General features: G+C 50.6%; 1 protein-coding gene across 1 annotated transcript; it reads right to left on the reverse strand.

Annotated features, from left to right (window-relative positions):
* Positions 1 to 411: 411 nt before the first annotated feature.
* On the reverse strand, positions 412 to 8,710 carry LOC112588926 (uncharacterized). The gene is made up of 3 exons (XM_025300289.1): positions 8,284 to 8,710; positions 4,735 to 4,964; positions 412 to 471 (listed from the first exon to the last, which is right to left on the reverse strand). The coding sequence occupies exons 1-3, from the start codon at positions 8,708 to 8,710 to the stop codon at positions 412 to 414; spliced, it is 717 nt and encodes a 238-aa protein (XP_025156074.1).
* Between the last annotated feature and the right edge of the window lie 4,708 nt (positions 8,711 to 13,418).

Consider the following 13,418-nt stretch of genomic DNA (forward strand, 5'->3'; position numbering starts at 1 on the left):
GAACCATTAGCCTCAACCCAGCAGGGTGTATCGGCGCCACCTTCAACTCAGCAGAGTCTATAGAGCAGTGGTTCGAATCTGAACGAAAGACCGATCGCCCTAGGAAGCCTAGAAAGCGCGTCGGTAATCACCAGTACACGGTGCACTAACGCGTAGCACTACTTGCTACCAAAACTGGCCAGGCAGAAGACAAGGCAAGGCAAAACCAGGCATGGAGCGTCCGGTTATATATCCAGGCGGTCGAATCTTGCCTGCGGGCAGAGGAATCGAATATGTAATAAAGTATTATATATATATACATATACTCACACGGAACAAAACTTCCAATAGACGTCTACTAGACATCTACCATGGAGATTGAAAACTTCTAGTGGACGTCTATTTGAAATCGGGTAAATCTCCACTGAACGTCTAAATGTCCGCTTCTGAAACGTTCCACTGCATCTCCAGTAGACGTTCTAAATGGAGCTTCTATAGAGATTACACGCGCAAATATAGAGGTTTAATAGAATTGTTATGGATGTTTAGTAGAAATCTTATGGACAATTTCTGGAATTAAGGGTATATTTGAGAATTTAGATGGATGCTTTTTAAAGGTATGGATAAAGGTATGGATATATCTGGGAATTCATGTGGACGATTGGTAGAAATCGCATGAATGTTTCTCGCAATTTGTACTTAATCCTAGAAATAAAATAGGAGCAACAAATATGGGTAAAAGTTGTTTTTATTTATTTAATGGGAGAACAATACATGTTATATATAAATATATATATCATATATAATCGTCAGTTTCATTTCTTCAGTTGCAATATGCACAAACGTATGGCCAATATTTTCGTCGACCATCATGTTGATGCTATTCTAACGCTTCGTAAAGGTTACCAAGAATCTTTTGTGCCAATACCTTGAGAAAAAAAGAGATTTCAATTAGTCTCACAGAAAAATGATATAACTTGTTAATATTAGAAAATGCACAATATACGTTTCAGCAACTATGACTGAAAATACATTTTACTCCTTTCTAACAATTTAACATGTTATAAGAAAAATCTTAAGAAGATTCCACATCTTAGTATTGGGTGAGTGCAAAAGTTCGTGCGGAGTTTCAATAGATGGAGTTATAAGCGTCGTAAAGTGTTGTCATTAATACTTCCATCTACATATTATATAACGTTGGAAAGGTGACGTCTTCAGCTGTTATTAAAAAAAAAATCATTTGCTTTCATACAAACTGCTTCGAGAAATATCACTTTAAAAATGAGTATCGATAAGGTGCATTTACGGCATGTTATGCTTTACGAGTTTCGGAAGGGAATAAACGTTGCCGCAGCCGTAAAAAACATTCAGGATGTTTATCAGGATGAAGCACCAGCTAAACGAACTGTGGAAAAATGGTTTGCTAAATTTCGGCGCGGAGAATTTAACCTTGAAGACGAGCCACGCTCTGGTCGACCTTCTGACATTGATGACGATGTTTTGCGTACTTTAGTGCTCAATAATCCGCGAATTTCAACAGAAGAAGTTGCTACAGCACTAAACGTTGATCGATCAACCGCTTTTCGGCATTTGAAAAAGATGGGATTCGATTTGAAGCTCGATATATGGGTGCCCCATTTGCTGACCGAGAAGAACAAAATCAAACGAATTTCTGCAGCCGTTTCTTTACTCGGGCGGCTCAATAACGAGTCGTTTTTGGATCGACTAGTGACGGGCGATGAGAAATGGGTCCTCTACAACAATGTTCAGCGCAAACGGACATGGAAACAATCAGGTGAGCATGGTGACGCAATGCCAAAGGCCAGTTTGCACCCGATGAAGGTGATGCTCTCTGTTTGGTGGGATTGCAAGGGCATAATCTATTTCGAGCTTCTCCCCGCTGGCGAAACGATTGATTCGGACAAGTACTGTCGCCAATTAACCAATCTGAATCGAGAAATAAAAGAGAAACGTCCGATTTTGTCAAATCGCAAGGGAGTCGTCTTTCATCGCCAGACGACAACGCCAGACCACACGTTTCGAAAAAGACGCTGCGCAAACTGAAGAGCCTGAAATGGGATGTCTTAACGCATCCACCGTATTCTCCTGATATCGCACCATCTGACTATCACTTGTTCCAGTCATTGCAAAATTATTTAAATGGAAAAAACTTTGACTCTTTGGAGGCCTTAAAAAACGGCGTCTCTTCGTTCTTCGAATCTAAACCGCGCAGTTTTTATGATCGAGGCATCCGTATGCTGCCAGAACGTTGGGAAAAGATTATAGAAAACGATGGAGAATATATCATTGATTGAATAAAGATTTTTGTTTGCCTAATCACTGTGTGACTTTTACTCACAAACTCCGCACGAACTTTTGCACTCACCCAATAAATAAAAAAAACCAAACGGCACAAGAGAATCAAAGCACCAATTATAAATATTTTCATGTGAACTCAGTTTATACTACGTAGTATCGAGTTGATATGACAAGATTTAATATTGGCATTTTTCAACTTCCTGCCTCTTCTTTTCTCTGGCAAGTTGTACAGTCTATACAGTCTATACAGTCCCAATTTGTACAATCTGAGCACAAAAGAAACAAATTTGTTCTTTTTTTAAGGAAGCCTCAGAAATGTGCGATACACGTAGAAATCATTACATTTGAAGTGTGTCATATTTCATCATTGGCTATCACACGAAAAAAGCTGAAAAGAAATTGAAGATTGTGTAACGAGGCGCAGATGCACCTCGTTACTACCGGCCCGACCGACCACCTGTCGGGCCGAAGAACGGCGCTGTGCGCCACCCTAAAAGTACAGAAACGATCGCGCCGCCGCTATCGCGCGCCGCGGCGATCACGCGCCGTCACCGTGCCTCGCGCCGATAGGTACGCCGCTCGATCGCCGCCGTATCAATCCTAGCGCGATCAACTATAAAACGGCGGCGATCGAGCTTCTAGTCACCAGACCGATCCATACCGCCGTTCGATCCAGACGCTCTATGCTGAAGGAAAGAATATCCGGACCGTCTCGCTCTGCCTTCCGCTTTCCGACTACCCGACCGGCGACTAAGAACACGGGATTGTGCGTCCGCAGTCTCGATCGAGCGTTCTCGATACTTGGCCGTCTCCCGTCTTCCTGGGCTCGTGCGTGCGCGTGCTCAGTCGAGCGTACTCGACAGTCTCTCGCCTTTACCCGCCGCCTTGAGTCAGGGGTTCGTCCGTCGGCGAACTCCGCTGAGCGTATTCAGCCTTTAGGCGATCCGTCTAGCGACCAAGAACCCGGGACGGTGCGTCCGCCGTCTCCGCTGAGTGTCCGCAGCACTTGGTCGCTTTTCTCCGCGAACGTAGGGAAAAGGGAAGATGCGTACGCCTTCTCTATCGAGAGTCCTCGGCCCCGACGGACGAAATCATTTCGCGTACCCCGCGACTTGCGTGCGTGCGTTCGACCGAGAATCGAAATCTCCGGTCCGGCGACCATTTATACGCGAGCGATTTCGAAGCGAATATTGGGCGATAATTGTTCGAGACGCCCAGCGTCGCGAAGCGTGACCGATCACCGCATCGTTACCGTCGTTACCGTCTACACACGTCGCGCAATAGGCCCCGCCTTCCATAGGGCACGGCCTATCCGTCCGTATGAGCGCTTGTACCGCTCACCGCACCGCACCGTACCGTACCGACGCGCCTTATAGACGCAACCCGCGACACCGCCTTCGGGGCCGAACTCTTGTATCCCAGTAAGCATACAATAAAACTAAGTTATTTCAATTGCCATTATCAAGTGTCTCGCTGCTTTACTCCTCCTCGAATCCGGACTCCGACGAGCCTTATCCGCGCGAAACGCGTAGCAGCGACCGAACCGCGGAGTTCGTCCGTTATAATTGTAATGAAAACAGCAAAAGCTTTATGTTATCAACAATACCTTGTTGATTGTAGTGATTAGATAATTTACATTAGAAAATTGTAATGAAAATAGTACAAACTATACGATACCTTGTTACCATACCTTGACAGCGTATCAAATTAATATTTCATACCTGACGAATTGCTTCCTTCGCCCTTTGATAAGCAATAATTTTTATACTTATCCCTTTACAGTTATTCCGTTACAATATCCCTGTTGGCCTCCTCATGTCCGGTTGCACGTTTCTCCTCATTGTGGTATCTTGCCTTTGAATGTCGAAACTATTCCATGACTCTTTGCTGGATTCTTCTTTGTTCGGAATCCTTCACATTTTGAAGAACATATCCTAGAAAAATAATTTTCATGAAAGATGGCAAGAAACTGAGATATATATTCAATAATATATAGTGTTGCTTGATAAAAACGCCGGTTTTATATAATTATATTTTGCATGTACTTACTGAAAATCACTTTCATAATTTCAAGATTTTGTAACGGCTCTTTCCACGTCAGCCTTCCCAATTATATTTTTTCGCAAAATTGTTGGAACATATTTTGTAGAGCCCTCTTCACGGCGTCATCGACGCTGATCCTTCCTATAGACTTCACATATGCACGCTGCAGAAGAATATATTTTGTATAAGACTATAATATACAGAAAGAGAGGTAAGGAGACAGGAGGAGAGAAGGGGGGGAGAGAGAGAGAGAGAGAGTGGGGGAGGGAGAGAGAGAGAGAGAGAGAGTGGGGGAGGGAGAGAGAGAGAGAGGGGGAGAGAGAGAGAGAGAGAGAGAGAGAGAGAGCGGAAAGTTCTATGAATATAAATACAAATTAATATTTATCAACTTACTATTGCTTCAGCGTCTGTGGCGTTTTCTTTTAAAATTTCTTCAATGTCCATTAATTGCATTTTTGTTTTCAAAGGAAATAATTTTTCCACTTCTTCCATGGAACATTGCGGGTTTTGTGTTTTCTTCTCCTCTTTACTATTTCTTACTAAAATATCCAATAGGCCCAGTGCATGTCTGACATCATATTTTATTATCGTTATTTCTCTGCTCAGCTTTTTAATATGGTCCACTGCAAGTACATATTATTATTAATTGGCATTATTGGTAATGTTCGGAACTAGCCCGAACATATGATAGCTCCGGAGAGCTGGCTGGAAGTACGGATCGCAGAGCGACGTCCGCCTGCGTCTAGGCTCGCTCGAGTCCGCTCGGTGACCGTCCGGTCGTCCTGATCAAAGGCCGGGGCCTCGCAAGGCGACCACAGACCCTGCTGATCAGGCAACGTCGCGCGCCGACTGGGCCATGCCCAGGGACGGCGCACAGTGTGCCGAAAGTCGTTAAACGTGGCCAAAATAGAAAAAAATGAAAATCGTAATTTTGGTTCTCCTTTACAGTATATTTTCGAGAAGGTCCAAATTAATCAATTGTAGTTAAAGTATGTCGGAATTCGACTGTATAACGAAGATATGTAGAATGAAAGTTATATATATTGAGATGTAAGAAATAGCACGATTATAATCCTCAGAATGATATATTTGATTTTGCTTCGAAAAAGTTTCCATGATCAAAATGACTTTTCCTGTTTAATATCTGATCCGTTTACTTTCATTTACAAGGAAAATAATATTAGAATGTCTTATATATATTACATAACAATTAAATGTAAAGAAGTTATATTTTATATACTGTCTATCATCTATTTCGTGGCATACAAAAAATTCACGATCTGCCACAACGTTGTACTTTTGTCAAAACAAAGGTAGGATGTTTATTAGTGTTTATACAGAAGTAGAAACAGCGGTATCCAGCGGTTACAAAGATATGATAAATTTTATGAGCAACGGTCCATACTTTATACGCTTACGATCAAATCCTCTCACTTGTAGATAATACCAATTCATATCAAAATTAAATTGTCGACCAAAATAATTTACTCTAGTTAAATTTATGACGTTGGCAAACAAACTAACAATTAACCACAAACTTTAAACTTTTATTTATTTCGAACGCGATAACACTGTTTAATAATGCAACCTAGTAAACATTTCACTAAAGTAAACATTTTATGTCGAATATGTAACATATATGTTTAATGTTATACACAGAGATGTTTCTGCTATATATCTGACTTTCTGTTACATATCTGAAACGCAACAAAGCTTATATATGTAGCAGAACCATCTCCGTACATAACATTTAACATATATGTTACGTATATGACAAAAAATGTTTACCGTGAACATTTACGGGGAAAATTGTAGTTTTTAACGTAAAATAAACAAATCATAAATTGATAAACACATAAACAATATAAATATAAAAACTAATAACAATAAAAAATATGAATATGAAAATTATAAATATAAAGCTAAAGGTTATATAAAATAAAATTTTTTGCTGCTTTGTTTTTTATATATATAAACTATTTATAACATTACCGTGACAGAAATCTCCCCCTAGGTAGAAATGGGAATCCTTATTATTATTATTATTATTATTATTATTATTATTAAAAGACTTTTGCTTTCCTCAGACCCTGTTATTTCGTCCTTCAAACAAACTTCTGTTAAAAAAGCTGATCCTTTTCCTACAGAAGTTCTTCAATTGTTAGCCAGCTCCAACTTTGGAAGATACAGTTTTATTGCATGGTGAATAACTATATATCATAAAATAATATAAAAACAAATAAATATAAAAAATATAAAAACAAAAAAAATAAAATAACAAAATAAAAAAAATAAAAACAAAAATATACGTGTTATTTACTTAAACAATATGTCAATATTATTTATTATGCTATTAGTTATTACGCTATTATGTTACTTTCGTATTTTTCCCGTAGAATCGAGTAACGTAATCAGTTTTGTTCTACAGTCATTATTTAGTTATTTGTTTATAACAATTAATTGCAACGGTTGATTTTGCAACTTCCTTTTTACGGGAAAAATGACTCCTCATGCTACGGTTCTATTTCCAATTATCAGTTTTTGGCTAACCTTCCTGGTTCAGTCATAATTAATTTTGGCCACTTTTCGAGGCTTTCGGCACACTGTGCGGCGGCGAGAACATGAGAAAGAAGCACGCGCACGTGCCGACGTAAAGTGACACGCAGTGTAAACGCAATGGACGCAATAAACGCAGTAGTAACGCAGAAGAGAATAACGCAGAAGAACGACGCCGAAGAACCTAAACGTAGCTATATACAAGCGAAACAACGTCGCCTACGCAAGTCCGCAGGACACACGTCCGTGACCGTCAACGGTGCGCGGCCCCGAAGCACGCCAAGGACGTGCAACGAAACGACCTCCGTCGTTTCGGATGGCCTGCCCTTCCGGGCGTACTGGCCAATAGCCAGCCACGGTCCCGAGACGCGTGAAACGGAGCTCCGAGAGCTCCGGCTCGCAGGACGACCACGTCGCTCCTGCGAGAAAGCCAAGTTCCCAATGGACACTTGGACGAAGGAGCGCGAACGCTCTAGGACTGCGACCGAGCCGCTCCAAAACCGCCAAGGCCCCTACGGACACTTGGGCAATAAGAGAGCTCGAAGCTCCGAGGAGACGGTCGAGTCGCTCCTAAGATCACGGCAACGCCGTGAGTCCGAGATCACAAAACGAGATTCGAACCATTTGCCTCAACCAGCAGGGTGTATCGGCGCCACCTTCAACTCAGCAGAGTCTATAGAGCAGTGGTTCGAATCTGAACGAAATACCGATCCCCTAGGAAGCGCGTCGGTAATCACCAGTACACGATGCACTAACGCGTAGCACTACTTGCTACCTAAACTGGCCAGGCAGAAGACAAGACAAGGCAAGGACCAGGCATCGCGCGCCTGGTTATATATCCGGGCGGTCGAATCTTGCCCGCGGGCAGCGGAATCGCGAGCCGCGCCGTGTAGCGGCCGCGGTTGGACCTAGTGGGGGTCCCGCGCGCTCGCTCGCGAGAACCCGCGTCCCCCGCCGCTAGCGAGAACGCCCCGGGAACCAGGCCGCCCGCCCTGCAGCGTTGACTCGCACCGACTATCCGTACAGCACGTGATGCTGTACGGAACATACCGCCCGCCTCCGTCGCGGCGACGGAAGTCAGTGGTGGAACAAACCCCACCAGGAAGGCCCGACTCGCGGCCTGGCGGCCGTGAGGGCCTGTTGATCCCCTTCATGTTGAAGGTTGATTGGGATGAGCCCCTTTCGGATCCACAGGGAGCCTCACCAGCTTGACCAGTGGCCGGGTCAGGTCGAGTCCGCTGTGCGCACCTGCGCCACGCGGACGTGCCCATCCGGGCCAGGCAGCAAGCCGGTGATGCGGCCGAGAGGCCACCGGTAGGAGGAAATCGGCTATCCGCCAAGAGCACGAGGTCGCCGATGTCTAACGGACGAGAAGCGATGAGCCACTTGCCCGGACCTGGAGCTGGGCTAGATATTCTCTAGACCATCGCTCCCAAAGATGCTCCGTCATATGCTGGAGCAGCTGCCAGCGACTCATCCTCGCGACCTGAACGTCCCCGAGGGATCGCTCAGGCGGACACAACAGCGGGCGCCCAATCAGGAAGTGCCCAGGTGTCAGGGCCTCCAAGTCCTGTGGGTCGTCCGTCAACGGACACAATGGCCTGGAGTTGAGACAGGCCTCAATGCGAGCTAGAAGAGTGGCGAACTCCTCATAGGTCAGTGCCTGCTCTCCTATTACCCGTCGCAAGTGGTGTTTGACGGACCGCACTCCTGCCTCCCACAGTCCGCCGAAATGCGGAGCTGAAGGAGGCATGAACTTCCAGGTGATGCCCTGGTTACTCAAGGAGGCCGCGACCGGTCCCCCCAACGCCATGACCGCCTCAAATTGCCCTCGCAGCTCGCGGTCCGCACCCACGAATGTGGTCCCCCTATCGCTATACACGGTAACCGGCAGGCCCCGCCGGGCCGCGAAACGATGAAAAGCCGCTAAGAAGGTCGGGGCCGAATAGTCACTGACCACCTCCAAGTGGACAGCGCGCGTGCTGAAGCAGACGAAGACAGCAATATATCCCTTGGAGGTGGTACGTCCGCGCCCTCGAGACGGACGCACCGCGACCGGTCCAGCATAATCCACCCCGGTGGCAGAAAACGGTGGATGAGGCAACACCCGATCGCGAGGCAGCGGAGCCATGAACGGGGTGATCGGGGTGCCCTTATGACGTGTGCAGCGCACACAGCCCCGATCACCTGGCGCACGAAAGAGCGCCCAGCTGGAATCCAGAATTCGCGCCTCACGGTGAGCAACGTAAGCTGCACTCCCCCGTGCAGCGTGCGTTCGTGCGCATCTCGCACAACGAGAGTCGCGAGCCGAGAGCGTCGCGGTAGCAGGACTGGCTGCCGTGCATCGATCGGTAACGCTGAGAATTGCAGGCGGCCCCCCACCCGCAAGAGGTCCCGCTCGTCCATCATGGGGTTGAGTGGCCGCAACGCCGATCTCACCATCAATGCTCCCCCCGCTTCAGACGGCCCAATTCCTCCGCGAAGAAGCGGTGCTGCGTAACCCGCAGCAGGCGCAGTCGAGCTTCACTCAGCTCGTCCGCCGTTAAGGGTCCACTGATCCGTGGGACTCGCAGGAATCGTCGTACATAGGCCATCACGCGGATGGCCTTGCGGAAGGAGCATGCTCGGAGGACACCGGACCAGTCCTCCGGGTTCACGGCCACCACGTGAACCATGCGCCGTTCCTCGCAAGTGCTTCGGTCGCTCCGACGCAAGTTAGACCCGGCCAGCCCGCCGGGTCCTCGACAAGCCAGGAGGGGCCACGCCACCAAAGGGCGTGTTCTCGTAGCCCGCCGGCCAACAAACCCCGGGAGGCGCAATCCGCGGGATTGTCGCCGGACGGGACATGCCGCCACGAGGCCCGCGGAAGGCTCTCGTGAATGTACGAGACGCGATTGGCGACAAAGGTGGTCCATCGAGATGGATGCCCTGTTATCCAATGGAGCGTGACAGAGAGTCGGTCCAACAAACCAGGGAGGCCTCGGCACAACCGAGCGCCTCCACAATGGCCTTCATGAGGCGCGAGAGCAGCTGCGCACCGCACAGCTCCAGGCGGGGCAACGTTACCCGCTTTAGTGGGGCGACCCTGGTCTTGGACGCCAATAGAGCGATACGGGTGGTCCCATCAGACCGTCGAGCCCGTAAGTAGATGACGGCGGCGTACGCCCGCTCCGAGGCGTCCGAGAAGCCGTGAAGCTGGATCTCCACTTCAGGCGACCATCCGGTCCAGCGAGGAACTCGGATCGCGGAAACCTCCGCGAGCCCGGTGCTAAAGGCGTCCCAACGTCGCGAGAGCGGAGAAGGGAGAGCCTCGTCCCAACCGAGCCCGGCCAACCACAAGTCCTGAAGGAGATCTTCGCCAGTACTACCATAGGCCCAACCAGCCCAGGGGGTCGTATAATCGCGCAACGACTGACAAGATGCCACGCTTCGAGATGGCTGATTGAGCCCCGGGGTTGACCGAAAAGCAGAATGCATCCTCGACCGGAATCCAACCGACCCCCAGCACAGATGCACCCACGGCCCCAGGGTCCGGCAGAGGCACCAAAGGCTCGCGGTCCCCCTCCGGGATACCGGACAAGAGTTCCGGATGTGAGGCCGCCCACTTCCTGAGTCGGAACCCGCCCGCCATGAGCAAGCTGCTCAGCTCACGCTGTCGACTGCGTGCCTCCCCAAGGTCATCTGCCCCCGCAAGAATATCGTCGACGTAGGTTTGTCGACAAAGTAAGTCTGCTGCCCGGGGATAACGTTCCCGCTCATCCAGCGCCAGCTGGTGCAGCGTGCGGATGGCCAGATAAGGAGCGCACGCCATGCCATAGGTGACCGTGGTCAACCGGTACACCGATATTGCCTGCGTCTGGCTGTCTCGCCAGAGAATCTGTTGGAGGTGTTGATCCTCCGGAGCCACCCGCACTTGACGAAACATTTGCTCGATGTCTGCAGAGAAGGCCACTCGATGCATGCGCCAGGCAAGTAGAATCTCGCCCAGTTCTCGCTGTAAGCGCGGCCCCACGTGCACCAAGTCGTTCAACGACCGGCCATTGGTGGACGCCTGCGAGGCGTTGAACACCACTCTTACCTTAAGCTCGGGGGCTTGTTTAATCACCGGGTGATGTGGAATAAAGTAAGAGGGCCGCGGGGTCTCGACATTGAGCGGCAGGCGGATCATATGCCCCTGTCGTTCATAGTCATCAAGAAAGTCGCGATAGGCCCCGCCCAAGGAAGGCTGCCGAAGCAGTCGCCGCTCCAAGCGATGCAACGAGGCAGTGGCAATCCGCCGAGTGTCGCCGAGAGACAGCTCAGTCGGAGGGCTCCTGAAAGGCAACCGCACCTGATAGCGGCCGTCCGCACGACGCCGAAAGGACGCCGCGAAAAACTCTTCACAAGCCCGCTCCTCCTCAGAGAGCGGGGAAGCAACCGGAATCTCCTCCACCTCCCAGAAGCGCCGCAAGAGATCCGCCATGTTGTCCGACGCACACTGCACCACATGACAATGAGAGCCGCCCGCTCCGGCGGCAGACGGGAGAGCCCCGAACAGCACCCACCCCAAGCGGGTACGCTGCGCGACGGGAGCTCCCCGTGGCCCCGGCGAAGCCCCGTCAACACGATCTCGGCGAATACCTCCGCTCCAAGTATCGCCTCGATGCGCTCGTCATCATCGTGATCATCCGCCAACCGGAGGTTCCTCAAATGCGACCACTTCCCCGTCAGCCGAGCCCTCTGCGGGGGGTGGTACGCCGTAAGCCTCGGTAGAATGAGGGCCTCCACCGTGGTGGAGAACGGGAGGCCAGCAGTTGCCCTGAGCCGCAATGACGTGCTGGCCCGCACCCGCTGAGGGGGTCCCTCTGAGACGCCCGACAGCCCAACATCCACCGATCTACGAGACGCGCGCAGCCGCTGCGCAAGCGCCTCGGACACCAGGCTCACCTCAGAGCCCTGGTCAATGAGCGCTCGAACCACAGCGGATCGGCCATCGGACGCCATCAGACAAACCCTGGCTGTGGCCAAAAGCACTCGCTGCGCAGGCATCCGCGTCGCAGCATGCGCCGTGACCGGCGCTTCCCCCGACGCCGGGGCCGGAGACTGCTGGCGGAGTGCAGAAGTGAATGGTGCGGCTCTCCGCACTCCCGACATCGACCCTTAGACGGGCAAGCGGCCGCCTGGTGCGACGGACCGAGGCAGTTGAAGCACAACCCGAGAGCGCGCACCCTTGCCCGTCGCGAAGAGACCGGCCGATCTTTAAAGGCCGAACACTCTCTGAGTCCATGCTCAGAACCGCACTCAGCGCAACGGGTCGGCTTGGGCCGATGGAGATGCAGCGATCGTCGACCAGTCCGCTCGGATGCCGATGAGGCACGGGGGCTGTCCCCAATGGACGGAGCCGCGGCAACCGCCTCGAGCGCCACCCGACGCTCGTCCAGGAAGACTGCCAGTCTGTCCCAGCTCACTGGCTCGCGCCGGTCCGCGGTGGCCATCTCCCAGGCCCGCCGCGTTGCAGAGTCTAGCTTGGAACGGAGGATATTGACCAATATCACGTCCCAAGCATCCACTGGCTGGTCAAGAAGGCGCAAGGCGGCTCGCAGCTCGCTGGCTCGATCCAGCAGCCTCCGAACCTCGGAGACGCTCTCCTGACGCATCGGGCCAATATCCCGGAAAGCGTCGAGATGCTGGTCCACAAGCAAACGACGGTTATCGTACCGTGCACATAGCGCTTCCCACGCTTGCTCAAACGAGCCAGTAGCGACGCCGTAGTGCCGGAGCAGACGTTCAGGCTCTCCCGACACGCTCTGTTTTAAATAATGCATCCGGTGAACTGATGCTAACGACGGGTTATCGACTATTAAGGACTCGAAGAGATCCTTAAAATTGCGCCATTCGTCAAACTTCCCTTCGAACTTCGGAATGGGAATGCGAGGCAACGAAGCCTCGGGCACTACGCCTGCGCGGGACTGCGTGAGCAGCCGACTCAGCCTCCTGAACCTTCAACCCATCGAGCAGGGTTTGGATTTCTGCGCGCTGCGCAATGTAGACTTCCTGTACCGTGCCACAGGCATCCTGTCGCACGTAGTCCGACTCTCGCACGGTCTTGAGGCGAGACGCTCGGATCGTGCGATGATCATCCTGGAACTGAGCCCAGTACGTGTCGAGAACCTGCAAACGAGACGTCAACCCGCCAACTGACTTCAGTTGACCGGACTTGCGTGCATTGTCCAGCAGCCGCTCCATGCGGTGCTGCCGGTCGTATTGCAGCTCGATGAGCCCAAGAATGTCCTCCTCCTTAGACATAACGGAGCCCGAGCTAAACAACCGACCCAGGTCCGAGACTACCGCTCCCGATCCGGCTCGAAGGACCAAAATTATGTTCGGAACTAGCCCGAACATATGATAGCTCCGGAGAGCTGGCTGGAAGTACGGATCGCAGAGCGACGTCCGCCTGCGTCTAGGCTCGCTCGAGTCCGCTCGGTGACCGTCCGGTCGTCCTGATCAAAGCCGGGCCTCGCAAGGCGACCACAGACCCTGCT

This window comes from Harpegnathos saltator, unplaced genomic scaffold, assembly GCF_003227715.2.
Source record: "Harpegnathos saltator strain DR-91 unplaced genomic scaffold, Hsal_v8.6 scaffold348, whole genome shotgun sequence".
Taxonomy (NCBI): domain Eukaryota; kingdom Metazoa; phylum Arthropoda; class Insecta; order Hymenoptera; family Formicidae; genus Harpegnathos; species Harpegnathos saltator.